We start from the raw sequence: 14,387 nt of genomic DNA on the forward strand, positions 1-14,387 counted from the left end.
TAGTTTCTTTTTTACATAAAATTGTGGGTGAAGGCAGGTCACAAGACAATCCACCAATTTCTTAAAATTTTTCTCATGTACTGAAAATCAAAAGTTATTGAAGCAGCTACCATTCTTTTTATTTAGCAGTGTAAAAACGTATAAGATTAGTATTAATTCTAGCAAAGGAAAATTTAGTTGAGAATACTTAAAATTGCAAGACAAGTAGAGTGGCTGTCCGGTAATTAACTTCAGGAGGTGAAATTCCTAGTACTACTGATGGAAATATTTAAAACAGAAAGCACTAATCCTAGCATTTGGAGCTTCTGTATTCGTTTTCAGGGAGCAAAGAGGGAGTGGTTTGGATGGATTGAGAAAAGAAGGCAAGGTGCTGAAATCCTAGGTTAAGACAGATGTACATATTATGCAAAAGAGGAGAGAGAAAGTGTCAGAAAAAAGGATAGGAGGTCAAAAATAGTACATTAATTAGAACTGTTTTAACTTCAGTTTAGAGGTGATAAAAGGGGTGGATTGAGAGTTAATGTGGGGTAAAGAGGAAAAAAATGAGTGCAATGCATAATACAGTTAAGAAGTAAACTAGAAACATAGGTGGATTAACCCTTACAACAGACAGGCAGGAAGGGTTTCTGGAATAAGCAAGACTTAAATTTTCAGCTGCAGTCCCAAAAGTACTGTTTACCAATTTCAGCACATAGTACAAGCTAACAAAAAATCGTGTCACTTCTTTTGACATACATGTTAACTGATCTGTATTTTCTGCATAGTCTTCACATAACATAACCGAATGGGACAGATGGAGCCACTTTACACAACTTATACAAAAATATTTTGTTGTATTGTCTTTGCGTTTATAACAACCACCTCATTTGCTTTCTGGTACAACCTTCTCATGGGTAATTCCAGATACGCACGCTGCCAGTTGGCAAATGTTCCCCAAGAGAGTCTTTTTGTTAGCTCTGTCCCATGTGTCCTTTTATCCATTCCAAACCCAGTTGCTTGAGAAATAGCCCTCTTGATATATCCAGTCTTGTGTTTGCTAGTATAAATGCATTTGTAGTATACAGTGCAATGTTCACAATGGCATAAGACATGCACTATGGCCATTGTCTTGTTTGCCTTTCTTCATTATATTCTGAACACATCGCATCAACTACATCCACTCACATTACCTGTTTCTTCACTGTTTTTATTGTTTGTTTGCATTAATGATGCTAAAATTACACATTTATTTTTCTTCAGCACATGTGACACCAATGTGAAATTGTCATTAAATCCAAATTTGGATGAATGGATTTCTCTTTTCATGGAAGAAAGAATTCTAAAGGATTATTCTCTTTTATTTTCGTGCAGTGTTTCAACAAGTGTAAGATTACAAAATGTCAAAAGTTTTCTAGCAAGAGTGTAGCTTATGAACCAGTTATCAAGGGTAATATTCCTTCTTGTTCTCTTCACTGGCTCTAAAAGTCTGAACACATCATCAGCTGTGTTACTCATTGGGAACAAACCTGAAGGTTGTTGTCCCACATATACTTCTAAATTCTCTACATTGTGTCCTTTTACATCTGTTGTGATAAATATTTTGATCCCATACTTTCCAGATTTTGAAGGAATGAGCATTCTGAAAGGACAATGTCCCCAAAAAGTTAACAATAATTCATTGACTGTAAGGTAGTCACATCTTGTTTAATGATTTGTGATTTTTGTGAATCCCTCCATAACACCACATACAGGTGCCAAATTATCACTCTTTCTGTGTTTCTGTCTTGTGTGACTATTGTCTGACCTAACACATCTCAAAAGAAAATGGAACCTTCACAATGACCTGTGGGAAAGGAAGATTCCTGTCCCTGTGCCACAAGTGTCCCAAAATTCTTCCACGTTCATTTTGCCTCTGTGAAGAATGCCAGAAATGTATAAAATTCTCAAAAAATACCTTGAACTCATCTTTTTTTCAGTATTTGGGTCAACCTTTAAAAAGAGATTTTATGTGATCCATGTAAGTATTTGTGCTTTCTATTACCAAATCGAGCAAATTGTCGTTAATGCACTGTTTCCAGGCCTTGGCAATGGTGTTAGCATATCTGGCTTCTACACTGCCACCAGGTAAATGTGTAATTATATTGCGAGATTTAGTACGGACATTTTCATCGGGAACATTTTTCAGCATTTACTTTGTCTGTCTCTCAACAAATCGCTGGGTGATGGTTCCGTGGAATAGGGACTGGAACCAACCACACTAGTTGATAGAGAATCTTGATTGTTGATGTGTAAGTGTACTCGCATTTCTGACAGGAATCATGGTGCCATCTTCACTGTCCAGCTGTTCATCGCTCATATCACTTTCATGTGCCATGATCATTTTCAGGAACTAAATTGTGATTTACGTCCGAATCGTCATTATCACATTCGAATAACAGTTCTTCAGTTGTCTCCTCATTCAGTGTGTGCTGCCTAGCCATTTTCAGGCAGATAGAGTAACAAGTGCATAAGTAGAAAAAGCTAATGTAAACAAACTGGGTCTGAGACCCAGAGTACATTTCTTACCGTGTCAACAAACAAATGGCTAACAAAGAGGAATGATGAAACAGGTAGAGACCTGTGGGAACATTAAGTGAAAGCTACAGTGAATGGCTTACTCATAAACCATATACTCTCACAAATATTTTGAAAACAAAATCTGCCTGGGTCCAAGAGACACAGTCCATCTGTTCCAGTATTAATAAAGGTCATGGATGATGCAAGGATATGTTGGAGAGCAGTTTCTGCACCCTGTGTTCAAGGAGGATACAAATTGCGCATGTGGTGTAGCAAATGTTCAGATCTCTTGAGTCAAATTACATGGGAAACATCATGAGTGGTTTCAAGTGTTGCTCTATCTCTGATGGTGTAGAATTTACCACGGATAAGATTGAAGGAAGTAGTGGTGTTTGGATGCTTGAGGCAGGTTTTAGTAGAGGAATGATTGCAGGAGTAAGAACTTTGATATACAGTGATAATGTGATATATTCGTGTGGTTTTACAAGGATATAGTGGATATGTGAAAAGGGTATCAGTGAGAGATGATCTCGTCTCGGGATATGATTTAAAAAAGTCAGAGTTTCGTGCTCCATTCCTCCAATAAACCTCCTTACACCCTTGAAATGTATTGACGCCTGGGTGGTGAGGGAGGTGGGGCATCTTGCTTCTGATTATTTTACAAATTTGTAGCATACTTCCAAGCAGTTTCATGCTCTATTCCTCCAATAAACCTCTCTCACACCCTTGACGTCCCTTGTATAATTTTCCAGCAATTTTTATTTGATTTTGTACAGCTCTGTCACATCTCTCAGTCTGAAAATTTTAATTGAGACTCGCGGGTAGTATGCCATGAGATACAGAAGCAAGTAGTAATACGCACAGATGGAGTTCTACATGAACAAGGCAGCTGATTTTTCCTTTTGAGCAAGACGACCTACATGCCATGTTCTTTGCCAAACTCTTTTAAAGAGGTTGCTGCCGTAAGTAGTGTTGTCTTCTTCAGTTCACTAAACTGGCTTTTTGACCTTCTTTTACAGTATTTGCCTTACCTTATTTTGTTATCTGTCTGTGATTGTTACCTTCTCTTACTGTTTCCCTGTTACATTTTTGGTATTTCATTGTTATCCTTTGTCCAGTATTGTAATTCTCACTGTCACAATTTTTGATTCTGTATAGCTGTTTCCAATAGAGACAGAGCACTTGCTATATTGTTGGAGAAATGGCAGAAGTGAAGGTGGAGAGTTGGAATGCATGGTGTGTAAATGCACATTCATTTACAAGAAGAACATTGTAATCGAATTTGAGCACTCCGTTTTTTATTGCATTTGCAAAATTAACCATAAACAGATTGAAGGTCAAGTAGTTGCCCAAAATTTTAAAATGTAGCCAGTGGCAAAATTGGTAGCCTCGTTGCAACCATTCCACCTTCTCTATCTTCATTATTTTAAATTGCTTATTCTATAAACCAACCATTATATAAAGTAGACCACAAGTTGCACTTTTGTGAAAGCAGAGGCTTTTCAGTGTTTTTAATATCACTAAGAACAACTGGGACCTAGAAATTTATCCATGTTTAAATCCTTAAGTAATTGAAAGGAGGATATAATATGAACATCAACAAAAGCAAAACGAGGATAATGGAATGTAGTCAAATTAAATCAGGTGATTCTGAGGGAATTAGATTAGGGAATGAGACACTTAAAGTAGTAAGGGAGTTTTGTTATTTGGTAAGCAAAATAACTCATGATGGTCGAAGTAGAGAGGATATCAAATGTAGACTGGCAATGGCAAGGAAAGCGTTTCTGAAGAAGAGAAATTTGTTAACATCAAGTATAGATTAAAGTGTCAGGAAGTCGTTTCTGAAAGTATTTGTATGGAGTGTAGCCATGTATGGAAGTGAAGCATGGACAATAAATAGTTTAGACAAGAAGAGAATAGAAGCTTTCGAAATGTGCTACAGAAGAATGCTGAAGATTAGATGGGTAGATCACATAACTAATGAGGAGGTACTGAATAGGATTGGGGAGAAGGAAGAGGAGTTTGTGGCACAACTTGACTAGAAGAAGAGATCGGTTGGTAGGACATGTTCTGAGGCATCAAGGGATCACCAATTTAGTATTGGAGGGAAGCGTGGAGGGTAAAAATCGTAAAGGGAGACCAAGGGATGAATACACTAAGCAGATTCAGAAGGATGTAGGCTGCAGTACGTATTTGGAGATGAAGGAGCTTGCACAGGATAGAGTAGCATGAAGAGCTGCATCAAACCAGTCTCAGGACTGAAGACCACAACAACAACAACAAGTAATATGTTCTAAATTCTCAACTTTCATTCTCATTTGTGTATTAGTGAGTGGTCTTGATACACTGGGGTTATCAGAGTAAGTCAAAAAGAAATGCTGCCTCCTCCTCCTCCTCCTTCTTTTCCCCAAATGCAACTATACAGGTTCAAAACCACAATGTTTATGATTAATTTATGACTTTTCAACATCATCCATTTTCTCAGTTTAGCTCCATCTTTTAACAAGGAAATTTATTCCAATGTGGTAAAGTGCATTATCCTGCTTCTGAAGCCACTTCACACAGACGTTGTTGCAGTGAATCCCTTGATGAGCATTTAGAAGCTCATACAGATGGACGTCTGATAGTGCCAGGTTAGGGCAGTATGGGGGATGAGGCAAGGCTTCCCATCCAATTTTCACAATCTCTTCAGTGGTATGATGGCTGGTGTGTGGTCTTGCATTGGTACCCAGGTTGCACAAACCTTTGAGTATCCCAGCTGTTGAGTAATCGTCGTCACACTGCCTTTGTTGAGGGGGGGGGGTGGGGGGGGGGGGGGTTTATGTGACACAAATCATGTGCAGTCATCAGGCAGTCATGGCGAATGATGCTGTAGACTCACTGAATGTTGTGTGGAGTCGCAGTAGTCACCAGCCTGCTGCTCTGTGTTTCGTCAGCCAATGATGATTGTTCTTCAGCTTTGTTACAGCCACAAACCATTCTTTCACGAATGTGAACAAGCTTTTCACCTTCTATTACCAAGAATTTTATCGCAGAGCTGTATGAACATTGATGTTGGCCATTTTGTAAGTGACTGCAGTATTGGCCTCTGTTGACACACAAAGTTACTACTGCAGTGGATTGGAGAAACATTTTTGCAGAATACTCCCAAACACAAATTTTTCATTTAACACACTTTATTTAAGGAGAAAGAAAAGGAGGCATTACTGCTTGACTGGCCATATTTACAGGAATATAATAATTGCTGTGAATTGGGGCTTGAATATGAGAACGTTGTCTTTGGCATTACGCTGGAAGTCCATTTTATCAAGACTAGAGGAGAAAAAGAGGGGAGAGAGAGCATGTTAGAGGTTTTAAGGATAGAGAAAAGACAATATCTGTAAATATATCTGCATACCTAATGTAGGAAAGAGAAAAATGTTACGAAAATCGTGGTTGTGTTCTTCGTAATTCACATGCTTGGGTTTTATCTGTTATAATGTTGCACCAATCACAGAACTGGAATATATTGTTACAAATGAATGTGCATCCGAAAAAATGTCTTGCGCATGCTTAATGTGCTGGTGGTGGTGGTGGTGGTGGTGGTGGTGGTGGTGGTGGTGGTAGTAGTAGTAGTAGTAGTAGTAGTAATCACTTAAACTGCTTGTTCTGCATTTCCTCTGTGTCTGTTTTATCCTCCACTGCATGCGTCAACCATCCCTTCCACATTCTCAGATTTTCCTCTGTTTGCCTCCCCCCTCTCTTTCACACCAAGGGAGGTGACACATTGGCTTCTACACTGAACTGGTATTTGGGAGGATGGAGTTTGCAATCCCCATCTGGCCATTTCAGATATAAGTTCTCCTCGATTTCCGTAAATCACTTCACACAAATGCTGCCTAATCCGAGCTTCTGCGATGCTAAACCCGAAATATCTCTCTCTCTCTCTCTCTCTCTCTCTCTCTCTCTCTCACTGTGGTACAACAACCAAGTTAGAAAACTGCTGCGGAAGCAAAGGGAACTTCACAGCAAACATAAACATAGCCAAAGCCTTGCAGACAAACAAAAATTACGCGAAGCGAAATGTAGTGTGAGGAGGGCTATGCGAGAGCCGTTCAATGAATTCGAAAGTAAAGTTCTATGTACTGACTTGGCAGAAAATCTTAAGAAATTTTGGTCTTATGTCAAAGCGGTAGGTGGATCAAAACAAAATGTCCAGACACTCCGTGACCAAAATGGTACTGAAACAGAGGATGACAGACTAAAGTCCGAAATACTAAATGTCTTTTTCCAAAGCTGTTTCACAGAGGAAGACTGCACTGTAGTTCCTTCTCTAGATTGTTGTACAGATGACAAAATGGTAGCTATCGAAATAAACGGCAGGGGGATAGAGAATCAATTAAAATCGCTCAAAAGAGGAAAGGCCACTGGACCTGATGGAATACCAGTTGGATTTTACACAGAGTACGTGAAGGAACTTGTCCCCCTTCTTGCAGCGGTGTACCGTAGGTCTCTAGAAGAGCGTAACGTTCTAAAGGATTGGAAAAGGGCACAGGTCATCCCCGTTTTCAAGAAGGGACGTCGAACAGATGTGCAAAACTATAGACCTATATCTCTAACGTCGATCAGTTGTAGAATTTTGGAACACGTATTATGTTCGAGTATAATGACTTTTCTGGAGACTAGAAATCTACTCTGTAGGAATCAGCATGGGTTTCGAAAAAGACGGTCGTGTGAAACCCAGCTTGCACTATTCATCCACGAGACTCAGAGGGCCATAGACACGGGTTCACAGGTAGATGCCGTGTTTCTTGACTTCCGCAAGGCGTTCGATACAGTTCCCCACAGTCGTTTAATGAACAGAGTAAGAGCATATGGACTATCAGACCAATTGTGTGATTGGATTGAAGAGTTCCTAGATAACAGAATGCAGCATGCCATTCTCAATGGAGAGAAGTCTTCCAAAGTAAGAGTGATTTCAGGTGTGCCGCAGGGGAGTGTCATAGGACCGTTGCTATTCACAATATACATAAATGACCTTGTGGATGACATCGGAAGTTCACTGAGGCTTTTTGCAGTATCATTTAGCTACAAAATAGCAGGTCAGCAACTGGAAGCAGTTAATTCCATAAATTATCTGGGAGTACGTATTAGGAGTGATTTAAAATGGAATGATCACATAAAGTTGATCGTTGGTAAAGCAGATGCCGGACTGAGATTCATTGGAAGAATCCTAAGGAAATGCAATCCGAAAACAAAGGCAGTAGGTTACAGTACACTTGTTCGCCCACTGCTTGAATACTGCTCAGCAGTGTGGGATCCGTACCAGATAGGGTTGATAGAAGAGAGAGAGAGAAGATCCAACGGAGAGCAGCCCGCGTCGTTACAGGATCATTTAGTAATCGCGAAAGCGTTATGGAGATGATAGATAAACTCCAGTGGAAGACTCTGCAGGAGAGACGCTCAGTAGCTCGGTACAGGCTTTTGTTGAAGTTTCGAGAACATACCTTCGCCGAGGAGTCAAGCGGTATATTGCTCCCTCCTACATATATCTCGCGAAGATACCATGAGGATAAAATCAGAGAGATTAGAGCCCACACAGAAGCATACCAACAATCCTTCTTTCCAGGAACAATATGAGACTGGAATAGAAGGGAGAACCGATAGAGGTACTCGAGGTACCCTCCGCCACACACCGTCAGGTGGCTTGTGGCGTATGGATGTAGATGTAGATGTAGATGAACCCCTACCCCTTGTCTCCTCCTCCAATCTACTGTTAACCAGCTGTTATCTCCAACAAAGATTTCATATTTCCTAAATCAAAAAATTTTGTTGTGGACATAGCCATGCTTCTTGCCATAATGAGGATAGATTTAAATGTGTTGTTACTCTGTTGTTTTCAGTTTTAAAAATTTTTCCCTTCATAATGTGTTCATTTTGTTGTAGAAGTGTTGTAGTTTATTCATTTATAATCATATTTTATGCACTCATGTTTTATTCCTGAAACACTTCATAAATTCTGTATATTGTTGCAGAGGTGAGGGGTTTGAAATCTGCCCAGGAGGTGGAACTTCTTCGTGAAAAAGTATATGCAGCTTTGGAAGAATATACTAGAACAACACACCCTGACGAACCAGGACGATTTGCGAAACTTCTGCTTCGTCTGCCTTCTTTACGTTCCATAGGCCTTAAGTGTTTGGAGCATTTGTTTTTCTTTCGCCTTATTGGAGATGTTCCAATTGATACGTTCCTTATGGAGATGCTTGAATCGCCTTCGGATTCATAATTCGCTTTCTGTTGATACAACGAAGAGACTTGTCTGTCCAAACTCAGATCTTAAAATATGCTCAAATGAAATTAAATTGGCAATGGATCATGTTGTGCACTTCATGCTTTATCAGTTGGTTTTATGAGGGAACAGTTTCAATAGAAATGCGTTATTTTTTGAATGAAGTGTTTTTATATTTTTTCCATTGTAAATGTGTGCTCAAAATACTGAGATAAATTTATAAATTTGGTTCCCTTTGTGGGTCTCTCAGTTTTATCTAGTACATGTTCATTTGTCAGTCATACAAAAATGTAGCAGGATGGTCCATCATGTGCTTCAGATTTCACTTGTAGGTCAAGAAACAGACATGCTTAAGGCATTAGGTTGCCACCCTCAAACAGACTATATTTCATCATCTGACAGGTGCATTAGAATGTTTTCTGCATATCTGTTCTTGTATATTATATTCATTTTATGTCTTGACTCAGGATGGGTATAATAAACTCACGTGTTTCATTACACAGGTAACATTAGACTTTCTTTATAATATTGTCAGTGGATTTGTTTATGTATCCATTTTATACAGTTTGTCATTCTTTGTGCTGTATTTATATTTTGTGGGAATTAGAATTGGAGGAGGGAAAGCAAAAAATGTATTTTAATTACTGGAATTCTCTCTCCTTTGTGGTATAGTTCAATAGCTACAGACTAGTTTGAGAGGTAAACTGAAACGTTACTTGATTGAAGCTGAGCATGCCTGCTCATTGCAAAAGACCACATTTGTACACCACTGCAGTTAGTTTTCTGGTTTGGTATACCAAGATATGGGATGTGCTGAGACAACTTTCCCTAGTTCACATGTACCGAGCTAGAACTCCACAGAGTGGCTCCATAAACCCATAAAGCAGTTAATGAATTTCATATAAGAGGAGATCGTGCAGATTACATTTTGACTGGCCTTATACAGGGTGTAAAGGGTATAAATGCAGATATTTCTGTTGGTTAGTGAAGTCAGTGTACTGAACAATATCACATCAGTATGTATGTCATTTGCAGACTAATAATTCTAGCTATGATAAGACATATGTTTTTAGGTTGGTTAGTACCTCCAACTACGTGTGGCAAGAGCAAGCCATTAATACTCATTTTCCCTGGGCAGCAGGTCAGGTGTTGAAGTGCGGATGTGTGGACACAAAATGGTTAGTCTACATTGATAGGTGTGGTCAACTTAGTGGTGCAGTTACAACTGTGCAAAAAACATCAGGTAGTAAATCATGTTACTTGTTTGTGGGAAGACTGTTTGACAAAGAGAAAAACAACCAACACACTGCTGTATGTACATATTAAGATACCACAAATAAAAATATCTGCACTTACGCCGGTTACACACTGTGTACACTAGTGTCTTAGCTTATCTGCTGAAAGAGTTTTCTCTCAGCATGCTGAGGGACTTCAGCAGTAGTCGCAAGATATTCCCATTGCAGTCGTATTTAAGAACCGTAGGAAGGGTGTTATTTGGATTATTATTGCAGTGATTTTTAAGTGACTGCTATTTCAGAACTTCTGTATTGTGTCTTACAATTAACGCTCTCAAGTATATGTTGCTTATGCTTAAAGATGAAGCATGTGTTGTTGTGTTATGTACTGTTGTCCTCTGCTAAGATCTACTACATTAAGATCAACTTTTGCCATATTAGTAAATTTACTGTCCTACAGTCTGGTAATTCCAGAGTGCAAACAAGAAACAATAATGAGGAATGGCAACTGATCCTCTTATGCATAGTGATGTAATGCACAAACAGATGTGTAACAACATACAGATGCCACTAGCTTTGAAACTACTGCTTTTTTCTAGTGTAAGCACTTTTTCTGAAGGTATGTCCACAGAATACCTCTTTCCTGATATGGAGCTGCTGAGGCATGCGAACAAAAGTGCAAGTGCAAAAATTAGTGGAAAGAACGCATGTACACATGCGTGTCTTTGTGTCTGCATGTTTCCTATACATCCATTTCATTGCTTGACAGTTTGTGCTGTGTTTGTGATGAAAGGTGACAGAAGAAGTGCACACAGGGTAACTGTGTGTAAAACAGTATCTAAATGTCAGATGTATAAGAAATACAAAGTGATGGCAACATTTAGTTTGCAAATTTCATGAGGTCACAGCAAGATTTAAGATTTTCTGCTTGGTAACTGTAAGAGTAAGGCTGGCAATAACATTTCGTTGGCTGGAAAATACAGACCTACAGACCAGTTTGAGCTATTAATTTCACATAAAAAAACAATTTCCGTGATTATTCCTGAAACTGAGAAATGCTTAAGGGAGGTTCTTAGTCATTCTGTGAAGGTTGTCTTTCAGTGAGTCACTTATATTTAATTTTATAAAAAGTTGTTCTCACAACTTCAATTAAAAATTATTATATAAAGATTGACTGACAATTTCAGTAATGCCATAGACCCAAGAATAGACTAGAGGGTAGTTGTTTTTCCCAATTTTGTATTACCAGTGTTCTTGCTTTTCAGTTCCTAGTATGTGGTTGAGCAAAGCCACTTATTCCATCTTCTCCTTTGTTCAGATGCCAGGCTCCCCAACTGTGCTATTAAGTCGCCATTACATGAATATTTGTCCACAGTTTTCATATGCATTTTTCATAAATTTGTAAGGTGCTGCTTCTCTGTTTTCCTACTTTGAGACTTGTCTCTTACTTTACAGTAATATGATTGGAGACTTTTTATCTAATACTTGAAACTCACGGCATCACATCTCAAATTTTTATTGAAACAGTCCTTAGAAGCAGCATTCCATATGACGTATCTTTGTCTGTAATATTTTATAAATTTCCCCGTGCTTTCTGTGGAGTCAACATAACCTCAACACACTACACAATGAAACCCACATGGACCGTAGTTGCCTGTCATTTGCTGAGCAGTGCAAGAGATTTCCACCAAACCTGGAAAGCAATGGACTTTCATGCACAGCCTTCACTTTGAGGAAATTACACATGCACAAAAGCACAGGCATAGTTGTGCTATTGGAAATGTAAACTCTTGCACAAACTTGAACAGAAAAAAAGGCATCATGTGGACGTACCTTTTCACACACAACTACAAAAAGTGCCCCCAGATAGTGGCTGTGATGACACTGTTGTGGCTGCTGTTGGTGGATGTATTTGGTTGTCTAAGTGGTGATGTATGTGAGGTGCTGAGTGCACAATGAAAAACGGCTTATCTCTGACTTACTGTCCCCCTCCCCATCACTTATTGGTTGACTACAAGTGAGTGGTTGCATTTTCAAATTTTTGTTTCTTGTCTTTTGTTGTTCTTGTGCTTGATAAGACACCTCTCTTTGGTTTGAGATGATACTGCTGGAAAGAGAAAATTGTCTGTTAGCAATGTTTGATAGTGTAATGGATGTAAGAGATTTATCTTTCATTCAGCTGAAAAAATGAAGTAGCTATAGTAAACAAAAGAATGTATTTTCCAACAACAAAAACCTGCGAGAAACATGGAAAATTGGAGGGAAAGCTTATATCTTCTATTTATTATTATTGTTTGTTTGTGTATCATCCATTTCATGTGCTTGTAAGTTAGACTGGCCTTTTATTTTTGAGTGTCATTTTCAGAATAAATGTTCCATTTAATGTAATAAATTTGTGCTTGATAACGTACTTGTTTCAACTGGCATGTAATACAATACAATAGTCATTAAGGTTGTCATTGATATTAAAGCACACCCTTCAAATTTAATGGATGTTTCTGATCACATGTCATCTACATAATTCAATGAATATTTTGTACATTTGTTCAAATAGTAGTTCTACATTCCACTGGAAAATTTGTCATTCTTGCCATTAAGGACAAATATTTGTAGTCTAGGATCAATTCTGATATGTCAGGTGTGTGTTACTTTGTAGGAAATTGCTTTGAAATAACTAGTATATGTGTTGAAATACATCTGTAAAAGATAGGTTTCACTCCTATTTTGTCTGAATAATTCTGTTTCATTAAGCTACACCTTATGTAATGGTACATCATGTTCATTTAGTCATTTAGGAAGAAATACTTGTAGAACTTATGCAGAATTGTGGCTGTTACTAAAATCCTCTTGTGGTACTATTTCATGTAAACATTCATTTGCCAAATGTTCACATAAAATTACTTCATGAATGTTATAAAACAATTATATTCTGATCTTAATATATAATAGATTGTTGAGATATTGGCAAGCATTTAAGGGTAGGACTTACGCAGAGCAGTATAACAAAAGTAAAATATTTATAGATTAGATAATATTCAGTCTTTCAGGTAAAATTCTCCAGAGGACAGAAAATTTCAAATTCTATCAGAAGTCATCAGAGATCATACTCCAGGTGTTTAATGAGGTTGATGGAGAAAGTGCATTCATTTTCAAGTACGGCACTGGCATGTAGTATCTATTCAGTATGTACTTTTAAGAGAGCCCTGCATTATTATAAAGAAGACACTGAGTTTATAATATCCTAGAGTCATGAAAGCTCTGATGGCCTTTGCAGAAAGCCATGCAAAATTTAATAATTTGTGCATTTTGTTTTGCATCCTTTGATACTTGTAACGTGTTGCCATTGAAAGTATTTATGCTGTCAGAATTGCTGTGGACAATGAGAACTGACATGATCATGCCATAAAAAACTCATCACGAAGTTTAAATATTGTACTCATTCTGGAAACCTTAAAATATTGCAAATAGATACTGAGGCAAGTAAGAGATACTGAAACAATAAAGGCTTTAATTACAGTTCAAATTCCATGATTTATCAGCTTGATTTTGGTAGGACTTCTAGCCCATGAAATAAATCAGTGGCTCGCTTGTAGGGATATACAGTCTGTTGTTTTGAAGTGCAATTCTTTTATACTGTTGTAATTGGGTTTTTGAAAAGGAAATGCCTGTTTTGGAATGGAGAGAGATACTTATAGTCTGAGAATTTCCTGTAGGCTTAAAATCACAGACTTGATCAAATGAATATATTGCATAAGACTTGTTTAATATATCTGTTCATGTTATGTAAAAAGAAGTTTATCATTCTTAGTTCATTACACATGATGCATTTCAGTGCTGTGCTGTTTATATAGTTTTGTGGATGTTTTTCCACTGTCTTCCTGTTTTGTACAATATGTATTAAAATACTGTTGTGTATTTTCTGGACTTAATAATACGTTAATGCTGAGAAAAGATATAAGAATCACTTTGTAAAAACCTTTAAAGAACTACAAAATGCTATTGATGTTACTTGGATTTACAAGTTTTACTGTTAACTTTGATCAAATACATTAATCTGTTATTCTGTGCAAGAATAAAATGTTTAGCTATTAATGTTTACACTTCTTATTTTTAGTGGTAACTTTAATGTATACAAAAGATATAATTCAGGCAGATTAACATTGTGCTGAAAGAAGTACCTCGTATTTTTTACTTTCTTTATTTTACAGGAAAAAAGGCTGAATCTCACTAAATGTGGTGATAACCTTGTTTTGCACTACATTGTACATAATAATAATAATCACTATCATTGAGACCTGCTCCTCAGCTCCAGGAGCACAGACCCCTTTAATGTATCACTGTTTTCAAAA

At 37.7% G+C, this 14,387-nt stretch overlaps 1 protein-coding gene across 6 annotated transcripts in view; it reads left to right on the plus strand.

The window, feature by feature from the left end:
* Nucleotides 1-14,130, plus strand: part of LOC126483613 (retinoic acid receptor RXR) — a 141,425-nt gene extending 127,295 nt beyond the window's left edge. For all 6 annotated transcript variants that reach the window (XM_050106655.1, XM_050106656.1, XM_050106652.1 and 3 more), the window contains one exon: nt 8,550-14,130. In XM_050106655.1, the coding sequence (XP_049962612.1) occupies nt 8,550-8,800 (251 nt within the window). In that variant the 3' untranslated portion in view covers nt 8,801-14,130. The remainder of the gene's footprint in view (nt 1-8,549) is intronic.
* The last annotated feature ends 257 nt before the right edge of the window (nt 14,131-14,387 follow it).

Source organism: Schistocerca serialis, chromosome 6, assembly GCF_023864345.2.
Source record: "Schistocerca serialis cubense isolate TAMUIC-IGC-003099 chromosome 6, iqSchSeri2.2, whole genome shotgun sequence".
NCBI classification, from domain to species: domain Eukaryota; kingdom Metazoa; phylum Arthropoda; class Insecta; order Orthoptera; family Acrididae; genus Schistocerca; species Schistocerca serialis.